This window comes from Puntigrus tetrazona, chromosome 6 (genome assembly GCF_018831695.1).
Source record: "Puntigrus tetrazona isolate hp1 chromosome 6, ASM1883169v1, whole genome shotgun sequence".
NCBI lineage: Eukaryota > Metazoa > Chordata > Actinopteri > Cypriniformes > Cyprinidae > Puntigrus > Puntigrus tetrazona.
Genome location: NC_056704.1, coordinates 14,282,849 through 14,302,378, shown reverse-complemented (window position 1 = coordinate 14,302,378; position 19,530 = coordinate 14,282,849). Strand labels below are relative to the sequence as shown.

At 38.7% G+C, this 19,530-nt stretch overlaps 1 protein-coding gene across 5 annotated transcripts in view; it reads left to right on the top strand.

Annotated features, from left to right (window-relative positions):
- pde4ba (phosphodiesterase 4B, cAMP-specific a) overlaps positions 1-16,882 on the top strand; it is a 117,464-nt gene extending 100,582 nt beyond the window's left edge. For 4 of the 5 annotated variants that reach the window (XM_043241459.1, XM_043241460.1, XM_043241461.1 and 1 more), the window contains 10 exons: positions 4,506-4,618; positions 11,654-11,747; positions 14,044-14,219; positions 14,312-14,410; positions 14,501-14,665; positions 14,768-14,867; positions 14,949-15,103; positions 15,228-15,350; positions 15,442-15,624; positions 15,704-16,882. In XM_043241459.1, coding sequence (XP_043097394.1) covers positions 4,506-4,618; positions 11,654-11,747; positions 14,044-14,219; positions 14,312-14,410; positions 14,501-14,665; positions 14,768-14,867; positions 14,949-15,103; positions 15,228-15,350; positions 15,442-15,624; positions 15,704-16,072 — 1,577 coding nt within the window. In that variant the 3' untranslated portion in view covers positions 16,073-16,882. Of the gene's footprint in view, positions 1-4,505; positions 4,619-10,207; positions 10,781-11,653; positions 11,748-14,043; positions 14,220-14,311; positions 14,411-14,500; positions 14,666-14,767; positions 14,868-14,948; positions 15,104-15,227; positions 15,351-15,441; positions 15,625-15,703 lie in introns of those variants that run through there. The other variant, XM_043241464.1, reaches the window with a different exon arrangement.
- Positions 16,883-19,530: the final 2,648 nt, after the last annotated feature.

Sequence of the window (19,530 nt, the reverse complement as noted above, 5' to 3'; positions counted from 1 at the left end):
CAGAGGAAGTGTTTTCTTAGTAGGTCCATTGAGATTTGAGCTGACGTCAGTCGACATGCTTCCTCTTTATTGGAAATGCTATAGTTTATCCTTTCGCTGCTTGACTAAGAGTTGAGACATTACGCAGGAATTCAGCAGGGGCATAGATGAAGGAATGAGAGAAGAGTGAGAAAGGAAAAATGACACATGCAAGCACATGCTCTCAGCTAATTCTCAGTGCACATCAGGAAGACAGACACACAGCTGTTACCACACACACCACATCCGACAGCTCACACACATACGCACAACGCGCAGCCATGACATTAACACCCTCAAACGACCAGAAGACATGATTCGATATTTGTGATCTGAAGTAACCTCAAATGACACGTATGCAAACCCAGTTTGTGGCCGCAAAAGCCAACCTCTCGGTACGCTGATAGTTTTTCTTATAACAACACACCTACACTTGTCCTTAAGTGATGCAATTCAAGTTCGCACACAAATGGCTGTGCCGAGAAATGGTTCTTAAAAATGGTATAACTGAAGAAAACGGCAACAACAACAAAGCCTTGCGCATAGGAAATTATTTTCCAAATGGTCTCATTTACAGAATAGAATACAATATATGATTGCAGCCACATCTAGACCTAGAAATGTAATTTAATTGCATTAAGATGTCACCCACTCGTGGTCACCTGACCAGCTGAATGCACATTTATATTTTTGGCAAATGTAATTGCATGATTATTGCACATTATTTCATGTATTCGTTATTTTTGTTTGTTTATGCATGAGTAATGGCAGCGTATTAGCTGAAATCTGTCCTGTTTTGTCTGTAATTGGATGACCTCATGGTATGTGGGCAACTGCAGCATGGCCATATGTCCGCATCTTTCCTGGACCGTTGCCTCTCTTTCCGAATGCGCTAGGGCCTTCGGCGCTTGTGCGTCTGTCTGTGTTGTGCACGTCTCGAAGGAAGAGAAAGGGAAAAACCCTTCTTACGCACATGTGGTCAGACACCTCACTGGTCCTGTCAAACATGCTGTGCCTCATAATGACAGATTTCAGACCCAAGACATATCACCTTTACAGAGCAGCAGGGGCGTTGCTAGTAGGGGGCAAAGGGTGACAGAGTGCATAGGGCCCGGACGTCTGGGGGGCCCACAGTCACCTACTGGTCATCTGGAACACTGGGACATTGAATTCGAGTAATAGGCTGACATAAACAGCGCAAGTCTTTTGATCATTCAGATGCGGCACCGAATTTCTAAACATTCGAGTGATATGAGAATATTAAAAATTCTGTGGTGATGCTGGCTGAAAACAGCCACGACAATAAAAACGGCAATAGACTTGTCCGTACAGCTCCATAGTAACTTAACTTGAAGTTATTATGACTGTATTGGGGAATTTTTGGAAATGAATAGGTGTTTTGTTTCTTTGTGTTTATATTTTTTTACCTACAAATTTTATAGTTAATTATTACTTCTTAGTTGTTTTGAAAACACTATAATCAATGAGGACCGTGTATAAATTCTTGAGACCACTGCCAATACTAGTCAGCTAAACTCAGGATACTTCTTTCTTATTACATGTGTAGTTCAAATTAATTTTAATTGAAGTAAAATGTTATTTCAGTAAGGGCCTGGCTTAAGATAAATATCAGTGTCTTATATAAATGTTTACTATTTACAAATAATAAAGTTTACTCAACATTATGTCATTCCAAACCTTTATGAATTACTTTCTTCTGTGGAACATAATTTGAAAAATTCAAGAAAATTTTGGTAACATTCTAAGAAATATCTTTTGTGTTTCACAGAAGAAAATCATTTGAAACAACATGAGGGTCAGGAAATGATGACAGAATTTGTTAGCAGTTTTGCTAAAATGCATTAAGTTTGTTGTATTTAAAAAAAAATTCCCTTTTATTTCCTTTTTACAAACTTGTGATTAATATGTTGATTATGCCTTTGGTACCTACTTTTACCACTGAATAGCACTTATGGGCCAAGTTATTTATTTATTTGTATGTTTATTTGTTTCAATGTTTTGTTAGTATCTTTTTGAAGTGTACTTACAAGTAACTGTCTGCAAAATGTATAATATTAAAAATATTTAAACCAAAATTTTAACACCTAAACGATAGACCTTAACTATTCTTTGCAATAATACATGCAGTTATATCCACCTATCCATCCATAATACTATTTGCAGCTGCTTTTGTATAGTTTTATCTAGTCTTATCTAGAGAGGAATGTTAGAGACTTAAGGGTGGTCCCTTGACTTGGGTCAGTAAGCAACCACCTAGCGACCACCCAGAACACCCTAGCAACCGGATACCAACTCACTACAAACCACTCAGAACACCTCAGGAACCGCATGCCAGTTCTCTGGCACCCACGCGCACACCCTAGCATTATAGCCGTTTTTCATGGGCTATTCACATTTTCTTCAGAAATATAAAAATGTGGTTTTGCTTAGCTGCTCTTGTTTAGGTATAAAACTGGTTTGGTTCAGTTTTGTGAGAATCTAAATCTTGTTTAAAAAATCCACTTTCCGGCTTTTCGACATCGCCTTGGTGTTGTAGCCTACAGGTACATCTCCATGAGTTAAAAAAAAAAAAGAGGAAAAAAGAATTACCCACACCAAAGAGCTTTTTCTCCCGGTGTTCAGAGAGCAAATATGCTTGTGTGGCTTTGAACGTGTGGAGATTAGAGAGAAGTGCCGTCATTCGACAGGGCCCTGCTAAAGTTCTGCCGCTGTGTTGTTCTGCAACTAGGAGACCCACCACAGCAAAGTCAGACGCGCACAAGGGCTCGTCTGTGTCCCAAAGCCACAGGGAACCGATTCACCAAACTCCCCTCTACTGTAAACACATCTATGCTTCAACAAGACCCACACACACAGCTCACGCCTATGCTTCATACATTTCTGTGGCGTGCAAGGAATGATGCAGACCCGTTTACGTACATCTTGACATTAAATCAAGCGCATGATAAAACGCAATGGTGTGTCACGTGTGTGCGTGTGTTTTTGTTGATTGTGTTTCTTTTGTTGTTTGTTTGGTTGAATGGTATAACCTTTCCAGGTTTATATACATACATACACACACACACACACACATATATTTACATTTTTAAGTAGATGCAAGAATATTGTAGAATTTGATTTTCTCCTTGTTAAATTTTTTTTTCTCCTTGTTAAAAATAAAAGAATATATATATATATATATATATATATATATATATATATATATATACATATATACATACATACATATATACATACATACATACATATATATATATATATATATATATATATATATATATATATATATATATATATATATATATATATATATATATATATATATATATATATATATATATATATATATATATATATATATATATATATATATATATATATATATATATATATATATATATATATATATATATATATATATATATATATATATATATATATATATATATATATATATATGTATATATATATATAGCTCTATTTTAATAAATTTGTAAATTTAATAAATATCTTAACAAGTGACGTTTCAAGGAACATTTATTATCGATGTTTTCAAGGAACATTTATTTAAAACAGCTATGCATCTTATTATTTATTTATATTTATTTATTTATTTATACTTTTAATGATTCTTTGATAAAATGGTAATAGTTTAGTAATAGTTTTGTGAAAGCCTTTATGTCAGTTTTGCCATGCGGGACAAAAATACAATGAGCATTTTTGAGTGATGCCAATTAATCTGATTCACAGAAATCTACTAAAATAAAATGTATTGAAATAAAGATAAAGGCAAACCTAATAATAATCTGCTAAACAAAATATTCGTATAAATTGAATCATTAAGATGTAGCTTAATTTTATTTTGTAAGTGAAATCATTTTGCAAGATAAATTGTTTTTCAGAAGAAAGTGTGCGTGTGTGTGTGTGTGTGTGTGTGTATTTACATAGATGTTTATATAGCAAGCTTTGAAGAGTACCCCCCTTTGTCTCCTCTCTATTGACATCAGAGCCTACAAGAACCAGAAATGATAAAATATGGGAAGAGACCAGAGAGAGAGAGAGAAAGAGAGATGCCAAACAGGGCAGTGAAGAGAGGAAGCACAGAGCCAAGAGGCTGTATCACCCCACCGCAGCCAACTCTCAGACATGAGTGAGAGTGGCACGCAAAGAGAGGGCGACACCAAGAGAGGCAGGAGGGGGTGAGAGGAAGGGGCACGAAGCCAAAGAGGCAGTATCACCTAGCCACAAAGACCGGGCCAATGAGAGAGAGCGAGCAGGGGGGGAAATCTCTCACAGCTAGCGCTCAGAAGAACCCACTCTCACTCTCTCATACAGTCTGGGAGTGTGTGTGCATTTGCGTGTGTGTGTGTGCGAGCCCAGGATGAAGGAACGTCTGGCTGGCTGTGCTCGAGTGGCCGTGCAGCAGGATTTTCACGGTGCCCCCGTTTCTGTGTGTCTCTGTCCAGACGAGTCCTACCAGAAGCTGGCCGTGGAGACCATGGAGGAGCTGGACTGGTGTCTGGATCAGCTGGAAACCATCCAGACGTACCGCTCCGTCAGCGACATGGCCTCCAACAAGGTGAGGAGATGCAGCACATCACTTTTAAGAGCTCCTCTGGAACTTGTTAAAACTCTCAGAGGATGCTTGCACAGTACAGCGTCCTCAAGAACTCTTTCCTGATAGTTTGTTTTTGTTCGTGGTGCTTCTCTCAGGGGCCGCTTTGTGAATGGGGCTATTGAGAGTCGGTCCTTGTGCCAGTTCGCTTGCATTAAAAATTCAGGCTGCAGTTTTCTAGCAGTCAACACGATAAGTTTAGCTCAATTTCAAACGATTTTCTGTTTGAATTTGCAAAATAGATTTGATATATCTTGGGCTTTATTATGATTTAGTTGAGGCGTGTTTTCCAAGGTATTCAAAGTATAAGGCTTCCTTAAAATGCCACATCACTTTACTATCGTAACAGTTTTACACATTGTCTGTATAAATGTGCTGTCAAGTCTTCCCAGCGTATTGAACAGGTTCTAGCATGTCTTTTTTCCAGCACGTTTTTTTCCACACCCCTTTATGTTGCTTTGAAAATGCGGTATGCTCTGAAATTGATTTCATTGACAGCTTGTCGGCCAATTTATATTAACAGTGAGCTTTAAATGTTAACTTTTTATTAGATTTATTTTTTTCCTTCTCCTTTTCTAGACATAATTGCATCGAAGTAATATGATATACAATATAACTGAATTTGAAACGCATATAACCTATTTCTCTACAAAACCTTTGCTGATAAGCAATTTCTGACAGTGTTATGGAGTCATGTTGCAACCTGTATTGTTTATCATCCTTTGTGTAATTTTAAATACTAAGTGTTGTTTTCACATCGCTGTCAGTGTCATGTCATGTGATTCACTTGCATAGCTCCACAGTGTGTGTGTGTGTGTGTGTGTGTCCTGCAGCTGTGACTCAGGTTTCCTGTCTCCTTCCTAAGCTCTAGCCGGGTCCAGACTACAATGGGAGTGAGTTCTGTATGGCAGGGCAAGGCCGCACTCCCTGTTTGTTTCTTCTTCTGCTGACGTCAAACAGGCATACACTGCAGCACAGGGACTTTTACTGCAGACAATAGGGATGAATACACACAAACTCCCGCGCACACACACTCAGAGGCTCAATCAGACAGATAGGGACGGATTTTGGGATGACCCAGAATTTTCACTGTTTACTTTGCATGGAAATATGCAAGTTAATAATGCTTTTTTAAGAATTTTTATTTATTTACAATTTATTATTATTCTTTTTTGCATCTAAAGTAAAAGTGTTAGTGTGTGTGTGTGTGTGTGTGTGTGTGTGTGTGTGTGTGTGTGTGTGTGTGTGTGTGTGTGTATATATATATATATACTTCTCATTTTATTTCAGTGCATGCAGACCAACAGAAATAATCATGAATGAACTGTGTATATGCAAGAAGATTGGACATTTGCAAAACCTGTGACTGTGTCACAATTTGCTCAAGACATGCTCATATCCTGGGAGCTTTTGTATGAGTTTGTGGAAATAGGACATAAAGATAGCCATCAGACTAGTACATAGAATACCAGGACGTCTGACCTTTTGCTGCCCTTTTGAACGCCTGCGTCGTCTTATGTGTATTTCACTTTAGCTGTGTATGCATGTGAAATCTATACAGTATCATCTCCAGAATTTCTCTGCCAGCATTTAATATGTATTTTCTGTTTGTCAACTGGACATTCCAGTCAAGATAAGAGAACTGCAGACTCGCTCGTTTTGTTACAGTAAATTGACAAAGTTGTTTAAGTAGATACTAAAGTCCATGGCCACATGGAATCCCCAAATGTAGTCACTGAATTGAAAAGTTATGAGAGAAAACATGGATAATAAAACTATTTTGAAAAAGTCTAATTTGATCAAGTGGCAAAGATTTCTGTTATACAGTATATTATTTATTATGTACTTTTGTACATATTTACATTTTATAGCAATTTATTAAATTATTTTTTTCTCTTCAGAGATCTAAAAGATCTAAAAAACAGGATACTTAAAATTTTCCATCTCCTTTGGATGCAGCTCATAAAATTTCTAAATTTTAAAACTTCCATTTTTGTTATTTGTGAATGAGGACTTGCTATAGATCTTCATGTGCGTGGCAGTATATGTTTGCACTGATGGCTTTTAAGAGATCAAATCAGTATGCTTGATCTGATTCCAGAGCACACTATTTACCCTATAAACTATGTTGCAATAGGGTTAGAGTTCCAGTGTATATTTGTTGTGTGTGTGTGTGTGTGTGTGTGTGTGTCAGAAGGAGGCGGTCCCACGTAAGAGGGGGAGTGTGTATACACTCACACACTGAAGGATAGTCAGCGCTCACAGCTCAAAATTAGTCAGTAACACTGTTGCGTCTGTCAAACTTCGAAACTTAAGACAACCAGGGTGACACAGATTCGCAGCAAGCAGGACTTAGAAAACTTAAAAATGGGAGCTTGCTGCTTTGAGAGGAAAGATGAGAAAAACATCGAAAAAGTTACCTGCTGGAAAAAGGTGAGCCTCTCTTTTAAACTTTAAGATGTTAGTAGGCTGTTTGTTTGTGTTACTTGGTGGACTTTTCAAGGACATATCTTTTGTCTAAAGTAGCTTTTTGAATTAGTTTTGTCTCATGATAAGTGGGCTGTATAGATGAAAAGTGAATTCTTGGAATGGTTTATTTTTGGCGCAGTGCTTTCTTGTGTTGAAAAGTTACAATGTGGATAAGACAGTGTGGATAAAAAAAATAAGACTGTGGATAAAAGTGTGTGCTTATAAGTTATAACTTTAAAGGAATGAGTTGTGTAGTCAAACATGTATAATATAAGCCAGTCAGAGCCATGTGATATTGAGCTGATGGTCTCAAGTCAAATGAGTGTTTTCCTGCATATTTAGTTGGTTGTAGACTGACAGCACCATGCAGCATAAGCTTGCATGGTAACTGATGTTTAAATAGTTGTGTAAATGTTCGGTTTGAGTGTTGTTTTTGTTTTCTGATAATCACAGAAACACGGAAACATTAGTCAATTTGAAGCAGTTGAATATCCTTTCTAATCTTAACGGATTTAGATTGCCTCTTCATTGTGAATATAACTGCGACTAAAGCAGCTTAAAATGTTTTAAGTGTGTAATTTAGCAACTGCTTATTATTTTACTTTGTCCATTAGTTGACTTTATACACGCACACACACACATCCGTGCACATATTGAGACATTTAGAGGAAGTAAAACGTTGGGCTTGTGTCCTCAGGCATTGTTGGTTTGGCACACAAAGAGCTGCCGATTTCTTCAGAAGCTGTTATGTCATTATTGATGTTACTGTTCTAATATACCAGAGAACTCGTTTGTCATCTCAGTGTGCGTCACAGTCTTTCAAAGTCTTCTTCCAGCGATCCTCATATATCAACGGCTGTTAAGAATTTGCAGATTTTGCAATTATGTGTTTCTCAAGTGACATCATTCAGCGCAACAAAACTCCCACAATTTCTGACCAAGAAACAAATGGGGGTTTTCCCCACTAGATGATGTACACAAGACATTTCTTGTAGTCAGATGTAATTAAAAAGAAACATGATTTACATGCTGATCTCGACTGATGGACAGCTGAAAAATGAAATGTATTTTCATAACTGAGTGATCGACTTGGCTGCCTGTATCAAACACATTGATACGTTAGACAAGGTCATGATGACAGTACAAATTGACTGAATATGCCCCCGGCAAACAGTGTGAGGTGACCGCACAAATGTATCTGATTTAATATCTGTGGGTTTATACCGCCCACTAGTGGAGAAAAATTAATAGCATCCAATTGCTGAATGCAAAAAGGAAAACTTGCATCTAGATACATACATATATACGTAATTTTAACTGATGTACTTAAGGAAATGTAGAGAGGATATTTGCATTGAAAATGATTACATTGTAGCATCATTTAAATTAACTAGTCACGTCAAAAAAAGCAAAAACAAGGAAAACCGTTACAGGACAGATAAATATAAATTCATAAAATTGTCATTTTAAACCTTGATGTTCATTATTTGTAAACTGCCTAGATATAATCTCCTAAGTATATTAGTTTTTGCCTATAGATGCATTACGCTGTTAGCTAATAGAATCAGTTAGCTTTAATCAAGTGTTTGAAACATCTTTCTCTACAGAATGAAGGTCTTTCAGAATGAAATTGCCTTCATTCACCCTCTTTACCTCTTCTCAGAGCAGAAGTCGGCGCACATCCGCCCCCTTACAGCCATGTTTCTCACAGAGCTTAGAGAGAGACACTCACATGGATTTACTGATATGGATGATAAGAAGAAATGTGAGCCGCGGAAGGCAGCGCGTCTTTGATATGTCAGAGTTGTTTACAGCTCTGACTAGACGTCTCACGCATCGCTGAGGAACCCCCACTGCAGCATAATGCAGAGATTCTCCGCTATTTTCCCTCTTTCCTTTTCTCCCTCCCACTCTCTTTTTCTCATGAAGGCACACAAACACAGACACGCACACACATTTCACAGTTCGGAGAATCCAAAATCATTGCATGAATCCTTTTTACTCCTCAAATCCGAGACCAACTTCTCTGCCTTAACAGGCTCTGTTTATATATTTTTAAAAAAGCTATTTCGGCCGTTCGAAATCTACTTCAAGATTTCATGTTTAATTGAATATTACTCGCTGTTGCTTTGTAATTCTTTATACAGATCTTTAAACACACAAGCAGTGCAATGTAAATCCTTTGGGTAATTACCCATCTAGTGTTTTTTAATATATATACTGAGGACAGCGTCCTCTGGTTTTATTGGTTTTGGATACTTTTAAGATTGCCCATGTAGGAAGCCAGTAGGTTGACACACTAAATCATCCAAACACCATCCTAATCCGGTAATTGGCTTATTCTTCCTCTTATTCACTAAGGGTTTTCCCTGTCATTGGACTCTGCCTGAGGTGGCTTTATCAAGGACGGCTCATCGATTTTGGCCCTTTGCCTCCTCACCGGTTTGATGAATTGAGGGTTGATTTGGCAGATGTTATTGAGAAGCAGTGGTGTCCTCGTGATTCCTGGGCAGCCATCTTTGGAGGCTAGGGAGGGAGGGAAGCCTCAGCAGCAGCCCATGTCACATGACACTGTTGCCATGGCGTTGGGATGTTGGTGTAATTGGTGTTCGAATGTAGACGGGGAGGCAGAGAGAGAAAGAGAGAGAGTCGTGGGGGGGGGTGTTGATGTCACCGAAAAAAGACAAAGAGAGGCAATTATCCAAGTCTTCTCTCCCACCATACTCTATGGTAAAAATAGCACAGAGCTCCATATGAAGCCTCATGCATTATGGGAATGCAGTAAAGAAGGCTGACCAAGCCTGCAAGAGCCCATACTCATCGAAATCCCCCATCTTCGCTCTTACAAGTTGTGCTCGATTAGGAACCCCATAAAGTCACCAAATTGTTCCCAAAAAGCTAAGGGCGTCCTTAGACTCTGTCCTTTTTTACGTGTCTTTTTCTTCTCACGCATTCCCCGCATAACAAAGCAGGGGCTCCCCCCCTCCTCTGCCATCTCTATGTCAAATCATATGTGCCTGTGGAGCGTGTTGCTGGGGCTGACAGACTCGAGACCGGGGGAGAGACGCGAGAGGGAGGGGGCGAGGCAGAAGGAGAGAGAGAAAGACAGAGCGAGATGATGAGAGAGCAGGAGCGTACTGCAGCAGCAGAGCGGCACTAATCCAGCAGAGGAAGACCCCCCTCCAGCCAGATGAGCATCCCAGCGTTTTTTTCCCTCATCCCTCCCTCCCTCTGCTCCACTGTTCCTTCATCTCCTCCATAATTCATTGGCACTTCCAGACCCTCCGCTTCGCTTCCAGCTCCGGCCGTCGCTCTCTGGATCATCCTCCAGCCCAGGACGGGTGTTCCCATCCGCTGTCGGCCCCCGCTCGTATCTGCAGCAATGGACAGTCAACGGCAGAGCGATTCGGCCGAGAGCTGCCGTGAAGACGGCTTGCGTCTGCTTTTCGGCTACTAATCCATAGCAAGCAGAGTAGGAGAGGAGAGAAGAGGGGATTTTTCGCTTTTCCCAACCAGAAGAATCCCTTTCGTCTGCCTCTCTCTGGCTCTTTTCCTTTGTGGTATAGGAGTGCGCTGTTGTGGATTTCGGGAGCTTAAATACGATCCAAAATGCCTGAGGCCAATTACCTTCTCTCTGTATCCTGGGGTTACATTAAGGTGTGTATGGCAGCTACTAAGCTGTTTTTGGTCTGCTAATGGAGGTTGGTTTTGGTTCGGTGTTTGTTGGTGGTCTAGAGAGACACTGAGTAGGAAAACCTACAGCAAGTCTCGCTGTGTGGCATCCTGTGCTGGAATGTCTAGATCAGAGCTCTATTTCGAGCTGTTCTTTTCAATTGAATCTGTTGTATTTTGTCAAAGATGTTGATTTGGATGTCAAAAGCTCAGTTATATTGGTTGTTTTTGTGATTTTATCCCTTTGTGCTTGTGAAGCTTAAAAATCTGAGATGTGGCGCAGGATATGGCTGCCGTTTTTGACTTATTTAATTATATATGCATTTGTTTATTTATTTCTTTCCAACATTGCGTCTTTTTGGAACCTCATCATTGCTTTGGCAACACATAGTGATGCATTATATGTAAAAAAAAAAAAAAAAAAAAGAAAGAAAGAAAAAAAAGCTTTAAGAAAAAACTTGGCAACAGTTTGAAAATTGCAATTTAAAAATTTATTTCAACCTTGTCTCTTGTACTGCACTTCTTACTCATTTTTTATGCATTTGCATTTTTTAAGCTTGGTATTGTGTTTTACAGATTTATTTAAAAACAAGAGAAATTAATGCATTGAAATAAATTCAAATATTTTTAAAAGGAGAATATAGGAATATATTAGATATTAGGATACTTAGAGAAACATCAGATAATATTTTATCATTGATATTATTATTATTTATTTGGTCATATTTAACATTTAGTACCCCACATTGCGTTTTTTATGTAAATGCATGTATAAATGAATTGTAAAAATTCCAGAAAATGGCAGCTCTACTAAAGATTCAATGTTGACTAATGTTTCTCCCTCTTTATCTTTTCCAGTTCAAGAGAATGTTGAACAGGGAGCTGACGCACCTCTCTGAGATGAGCAGATCTGGCAATCAGGTGTCGGAGTTCATCTCCAACACCTTCCTAGGTAATCACACACAAATTCACTCTCACGCTAAAACACCATCAGTCATCGCTAAACATTGGCTATATACAGTATGCGCCATTGTGGATTGAATTTTGGCTGCGTCATTTCCAGAGCTGAAATGCGGTTTAGACTCGCTAATGCTCTATATAGAAGACCTGTGAAAACGAAAAAAATAAATAAATACATCCATTAGTTGTGTAAGTGTTGTACAGTAAAAGTACAAAGGTTCATTCTGTTTGTGGAATGCCGTGAGATGGCATCAGACTTTCGTTTCTGCATGAGGAGAGAGATCCCCAATGCAGCATTTGGAAAAGAGGAAGGGGAGGGTGGAAAGGAGAGCAGAGTTAGGGGAGGGAAGGAGCGACGGAGGGGGATGGGATCCTGCTGTAAAGCAGTGCTGACGGTGGAACCCCCCAGCACGGAACATCCAGGCAAGAGAACCTGTGACTCATCCAGCTCCTGTGCTCACATCGAGACGCCATCGCATGCCCCATCTAAAGACACAAACACTCATGTACTTTGCCGCAGTGTGAGGTCCCGTCGCAATTTATTTTTATTTTGTCTTGTTTACTAATAACATTTGTAATCATTTTTGAAAACAAAAAATAACAATTACATTTACTTTCAGCAAATTTGTATTGTATATTAGAAAGAGTGATAAATTAGAAGTTATTATAATTTAATTATATTATTTTTATGCATCCAAATCTGTTATGATAAAAAAGGCAAAAATATATATTGAAATATGTTTTCACAGTCTAAATTTGATAACAAAATCTACAAAAAAAATATTGGTGTCCATTTTGATGCTGTGGCCGGATTATTTGGGACTAAAGTGGTTTGAATTTCCTGGGATTAAATGTTAGCTGTGAAACATCTGTGCTCTGTCACGTGTGACTGCTGTCTTTATGCCACTGCGATTTGGCTGTCTGCATCAAAACGTGTGTGATTAAATCTGACCCGAACTTAACGTCTCTTTCTTTTTCTGAAATCTTGGATCTGTGCACGCAGCCTGTGCATGTGGCTTGCCTTTGGTTGTTTGCTTTTTTTTATATGAGAAGGAGACATGGAGTGACATGTGACAGAGAATCCTGCAAGGAACGAGGCAGAGAGGCAAAAAGAAAAAAAGAGCTCTGATGGATGTTTGTGAGAAAACATGCAAATTGTCTATAATGAGCACCGCCAATGCTCTGTGGGATCAGATAGGAGGCATTTTCTCTTGATCAGGCATCTTTACCGCAAGAGAAAGAGCGAAAAACAGAGATGAAAGACAGACGAGTACTCCCTCATATTCCCTTTCCGTTCCGTCATCGTAATAGGGCGCCTCGCATTTCTTCACTCAGGATATAAGCCCATCTGAATGACTGCGGTGCTGATTACGGCACGGGTTCATGTTTAACACAGACATATGAGCGAAGAGGATAATGACTTTAATGAATTAACCAACCCTCATATTTCACCTCCTCTCACTCTCCATCAAGCCAGCGGCTATTACCAGGTGTTATCGCAGTCTTTCAGCGACATGCCAGAGCTTCACAGCGAGAGAGAACAACGTTATCTGCAGTAATTGAGAAACTGAAAATAAGAATTCAGTCCACTCATGGCCTGTGGCTCTTTGGGAGAATTTGGATTAGCTTTTGCACACGAGAAAATCCCTAACATGAAGCTTTATGGCATTTTTGCCCCAGAGATACGCCCTTCCTGCTTCACAATTTTTTGTCAATTGATATCTCCTGAGGGTTGACCTTTGGAGATGCCATATGAAGCAAACACGGGCTCCCCTGCAGTTTGTTGACAGGTCTGTCACAGTGAAAATGGAGAGTGGAACTAGAGGAGAAGGAAAGGAGGGGCGAGCCCTGCTCGAATAGCTCGGTGGCAAAATCGCTGTGAATTGGGTGTCTGTTCTGCCATTCGAGGGCAACGAATCCTGAGAAGCACACGCACTGAGTGCAGATGTGAGCTATTCAGCTGTGGCGCTGCACCTGGGCCAAAGGCTTCTGTTTACGTCAATGAGGGAAACACGATACATGGCCACCGGTTTCCTAACAATGAGCTTTTGTATGTGTCTCGTCTGTGTGAAAACTACAATGAAGAGATTGAGTAATCTGGAATGTGATCTGCCAACAACTGACACAGTTGTGCATGACCTGTATTGAAAGATTTGAGAACCATCTCGGTTTCTTGGTTAGCCAATGTTCGTTTTCCACATTATTTGTGAAAATTTGAGTGTAAAGTTAGTATTCAGGAAAAGAGACCAAAATGGTTCTAATCATTTGGTTCTTGCTGTTCCTCACAGACAAGCAGAATGACGTGGAGATTCCCTCGCCTACACCTAAAGCCCGCGAGAAGAAGAAAAAGCAACAGCTGATGACTCAGATCAGTGGTGTGAAGAAAGTATTCCACGGGCCCAGCCTCAACAGCGGCATTGCTCGCTTTGGCGTCAAAACCGACAAAGAGGATTTACTATCAAAGGTAGGTGGAAGATTGACTAATACTTACTGCTTTAAGGTGTGTTCAGCTGAAAATTTCTGTTGATCTCAATCTTTTGTACCTTCTCTTCCCAGGAATTAGAAGACCTGAACAAATGGGGCCTGAACATCTTTACAGTTTCCGAGTATTCTAACAACCGGCCTCTCACTTGCATTATGTACGCCATCTTCCAGGTCAGTTCTTTTGATTTTGCCCTCCAACATTTTACAAGAAAAACATCTTATTGTGCAAGGCTGTAATAATATTGCTTCTCTCTGTAACAGGAACGAGACTTGCTTAAGACATTTAAGATCCCTGCAGACACTTTTGTGACATATATGATGACCCTTGAGGATCATTACCACCAAGATGTGGCCTATCACAACAGCCTTCACGCTGCTGATGTGGCCCAGTCAACTCACATTTTGCTGTCCACACCTGCTCTAGATGTAAGCTCTAGACACTTTTCTTCAGGTGCAGTTTTCAGAGTTTTCCCTCATAGGATTTCATATATCTCACCATTTCTTTTTTCAATTCGTTCCTAAAAACAGGCTGTTTTTACGGATCTCGAGATTTTGGCAGCCATTTTTGCAGCAGCTATTCATGATGTGGACCATCCTGGAGTTTCAAACCAGTTTCTCATCAATACAAGTGAGTGTATTTCCACCCAACTATCAGGATATCTTTTATGGGGACACTTAAATTAATTGTGTATTTGCTCATTTCTTACAGACTCTGAGTTAGCACTCATGTATAACGATGAATCTGTTTTGGAGAACCACCACTTAGCTGTGGGCTTTAAACTTCTCCAAGAAGACAATTGCAACATTTTCCAGAACCTCACTAAGAAACAGAGTCAATCACTCCGAAAGATGGTCATTGACATGGTGAGGTTTTTCACTTCTTTCTTCCTTCCTTCCTTCCTTCCCTCCTTTTAGTCCATCTACTTTTATTTACATTGCAATGATTTGTATGCTAACACATATTTTGTTCAATGTTTCCTGTTAATAGGTACTTGCCACAGACATGTCGAAGCACATGAGCTTACTGGCCGATCTGAAGACCATGGTAGAAACAAAGAAAGTGACAAGCTCAGGAGTTTTACTTCTGGACAACTACACAGACAGGATACAGGTACAAATCCTTCTGTTGTTCTTCCCATTGCACATTGCAAAATCCAATGAATCCAATGATGCAATTGTCTAAAATTGTGATGTTACTTCAGGTTTTGAGGAATATGGTTCACTGCGCCGATCTGAGCAATCCCACCAAGTCTCTAGAGTTGTACCGGCAGTGGACCGACCGCATCATGGAGGAGTTCTTTCACCAGGGTGACAGAGAGAGGGAGCGTGGCATGGAGATCAGCCCCATGTGTGATAAACACACTGCCTCTGTAGAGAAATCACAGGCAAGTTACTGTCTGAGATGCAACGGTCTCATGAAGTACTATGTTTGAAGTACAACATCTAATGCACTTTTCTCTTCAGGTTGGTTTCATTGACTACATCGTCCACCCGCTGTGGGAAACCTGGGCCGACTTGGTGCACCCGGATGCCCAGGATATCCTGGACACGTTGGAGGATAATCGGAACTGGTACCAGAGCATGATCCCCCAGAGCCCTTCCCCACCCTTCTACCAGTCCGACAAAGAAGGCAACGGTGGGGGTTCAGGACCTGACAAGTTCCAGTTTGAGCTCACGCTAGAGGAAGAGGACTCGGAAGGCACAGAAAAAGACGAACAGAGCCAGGGTGATGAGGAAGAGGATGTGGAAGAAGAAGAAGACAGAGGGGAAGAAATGGAATCCACTACACACATCCAGATAGTTACCGAAGACGCCTCACCAGTCGACACATAGGACTCGGCGTCTCTTAATAGGCGGTAGCTGTTTTTTTCCCTTGCGAGAGGAGCAATCTTGCAGTTGATGCTTTTTAAAAAGCCCACATGAGGTGCTTTTTTAGGCCCTCGTGGGAGGAGGATGTCTTGCCCTCCTTGCACTTACGTTTGGAGACAGTTCGGTAGGAGCTCTCAGGAAATAAATGCTGCAGACATTTTGGACCTGAACAATTGACAGGCGACTTTGATAAACATGAAGGATTGGGGCCAACATGGACAGTTTGTTTTGTTTGTTTACCTGGTGGTGAGGAGTAGACACTACTGAGAGGATTTCTCTTTTTTTTTGTACCAACACAAACTTTTTGTAAAGCTATGGGTGTGTGATGAGGTCAAACACGAACTACTGAAGAACAAGTATTTGTAAAGAGAGAAACTGTTTACTTTTCTGTACCATTTGTCTAAAGACTGTGTGCCTTTTTACTATTGTCTTTTTAATAGTCTTTTATTTATTGAACACGTTTTAGTATAACTGTACGTTGAAATGTTTTCGTTTTCTAAAGCAAACCAGACAGAACATGCAGAATTGTTTTATATCTACGCTGGAGAGAGAACTTAGTGTCTTCCTTTGTTTGGCAATATAACTTAATAATCCAAACATCTGACAAACGATCAGAAAACTATGAGATGATGACAGAGGCACTTTCTGTTTATTCTAGCTACATTTGTGTCAGACTTTTTAAATATGAGCACAAACTCTGTTTATTTGGATCCGTACATCATCCCATCCACATTAGGGTAAAAACAAATCGTGTTAGGTAAATGCATTATTGCACAAAAAAACTTTAAATGCCCTTAAATATGAAGACCCCATCGAAAAACAAAGACCCTACCCTAATTTCAATCAATAGGGGTCTCATAATGTACAAAATCACAGGGGAAGCCAAAGCTATATTCAATTAAACATTAATTTGCTTTCGATTCATAATAATTGTCTTCCTTACAGCAGCCGTTTTCATTCTTCCCATCATACCTCAGACACATGGAGTAAAAGCAGTCTAAACTAGCTTTTGTAGCTTTTTTACACACTTTGATACAGAACATTTCCACACTTGTTTTCTAAATAAAATAATCTTTTCTCATGATTGGCTCATTTTTAAGACAAAGATAAAAACATTGATGCAAAATGATATCCTTCCCCATCCAGTAGAACACCAAGATATGATAAAAAAAAAATTCCCCTCTAACTTACATTTGCTCCAGGACTTCAGCAATTTCACTCGTCAGTTTTCTCATACATTTAGTCACCGTTAACGTTTAAGTTTGTGTGTTGTTCATACTTTGAGGTACTTTAACTACCTTACACTCAAAGTCTCAACAGTGGAAACAGTTAATGGCCAAAGTAGCATGCAAATGTACGTTTGTGCTTTATATATATATATATATATATATATATATATATATATATATATATATATATATATATATATATATATATATATATATGTGTGTGTGTGTGTGTGTGTCTACACATTACTGTGTTTATGTGTGCAAGCGTCCGTCAAGTCGCTTGATCACCAGCCCACGCTTTTCACGACTCCTTCCATTCACTTTGTTTATATGCGCTCAGATTGGTCCTCTACTGTTTATAACAGTGTATTTATTACCGTTAACTGTACATAAGAAATAATGTTTCTTTGTAAATGGATTAATTTATATGCACTTGCATTACCTAAAACTGGTGGTGTTTCTTGTGTAGTGGGCTCTTGGACTGAGTCTGTTTTATTTAGTAATATTGTTTATGTTTTAATATAAATAAATATATATTATATATACTATGTATGAATATATTGCACAATTTTCAACTGCCCAGAACAGTAGCCTATGAGACACGCGACCCATTGGTAACGGGGAGAGTCTGTAGATAAGACATAAATGCATACTGTAGACATCTGTCAGATATTAGAAGCTTTGTGTATCACTGTTTGGTGTAACATCGATAAATCAGTATCTCACCAGATTCTCCACAGAACGTGGCCCTCGAATATATACAACATTTTGAATGGAGATTGCTAAAAATGGCTCAGAAGTGGCCTGTAAATGCACATTTGCAGGAGAGGAATTGGTCACCAACGTCACAATCTCTAAACAATGTGAAATCGATATAATTACGAAAATGTGATCTTCTGTAATTATTTGTGCTAATGTGAACTATTTTTCTGACCTTGTTAGCAGTTTTGAAATTCAAATTGTCAGTATAACTTTGTTAATCTATGTTTGACATCTTTTGGGTCGATTTGCGTCCAAAAGGATTCAACAGAATTAGTGCTATCTGCATGAGGGATGAGTTTTTATCGTCTGGTTATCCCACATTGTTGCAGGTGAATATTCAATGTTTCACACAATGTATGGTAATAATATTGTATATTGTGTTCAATAAAATCTGAAGCTACTTTTCTATGAAGTGATTAAAGACAAAGCATGAATATACTCCATGTCTTAATCTCATTTTTCATAACTTTTTTTATTCATTTTATTGAAATCAATCTCTTGTCATATTGCGCTGATTCTAACAGTATAATACAAAACAATATAACAGTAAAATAAATTAATAGATATAAATGCTATAACATTACACGCAATAAATACAATTCCTTCTTATTGTAATGAAATTATATGAGCATCTTTCAGAAATTGCCTTGATTCCATACAACAAAAAAAAAAAAAATTAAGAAATGAATTACTTCAATTATTTCAAGGATGGAAACATTATACTGCTCAAAAAAATTTAATTCTATTTCAAAAAAATGCTGCTTTCCTAATTCATTTTCCATTAATTAAGGAATCCGGAAAAAAAGTATCACGGTTTCCACAAAACTATTAACTGCTTTAATTTTTGATAGTAATAAGGAATTATTTTTTTATTATATTACAAATAATTATAAGTAATATTTCACAATGTTGCTGTTTACTCTTTTTTTCATCAAGTTCAGCTTTATTGAGCACAAGTGACTTCTTTCAAAAACATTACAAATATAAATATTAGCTTTATATATTACAGACAAAAAAAAACCATATACATTATTATGTGTAAAAAGGAACCCTGGTCTTAAATGAGGCCATCGGCTTTGCATTTGAACCCTTTGTGTGGTCGTCTTGTTTGAAGCTGAATCTAGTGTGACAGGTCACATTGCATCCAATGAATATCAGTCCTGTTCTGTTCCTCCAGCTAAGTCAGCCCTCAAATGACACAGTCCCGACTGAAATCTCTTTGTGTGAATCATTTTGAGGCCTTTTACCCAGAATCTCAGGAATTTATACTTAAAGCAAGAAAGGTAATGTGAGAGAGTAAGATGAACATGGGACATTTCAGGCCACTGTATATATATTCAACTGATTCCACCATAGGGTAAAATGTCTGCCAGAAAATAACCAAGTAAGGCCACATACAGATTTCATACACATTTCTCTCATGTTCAAGCA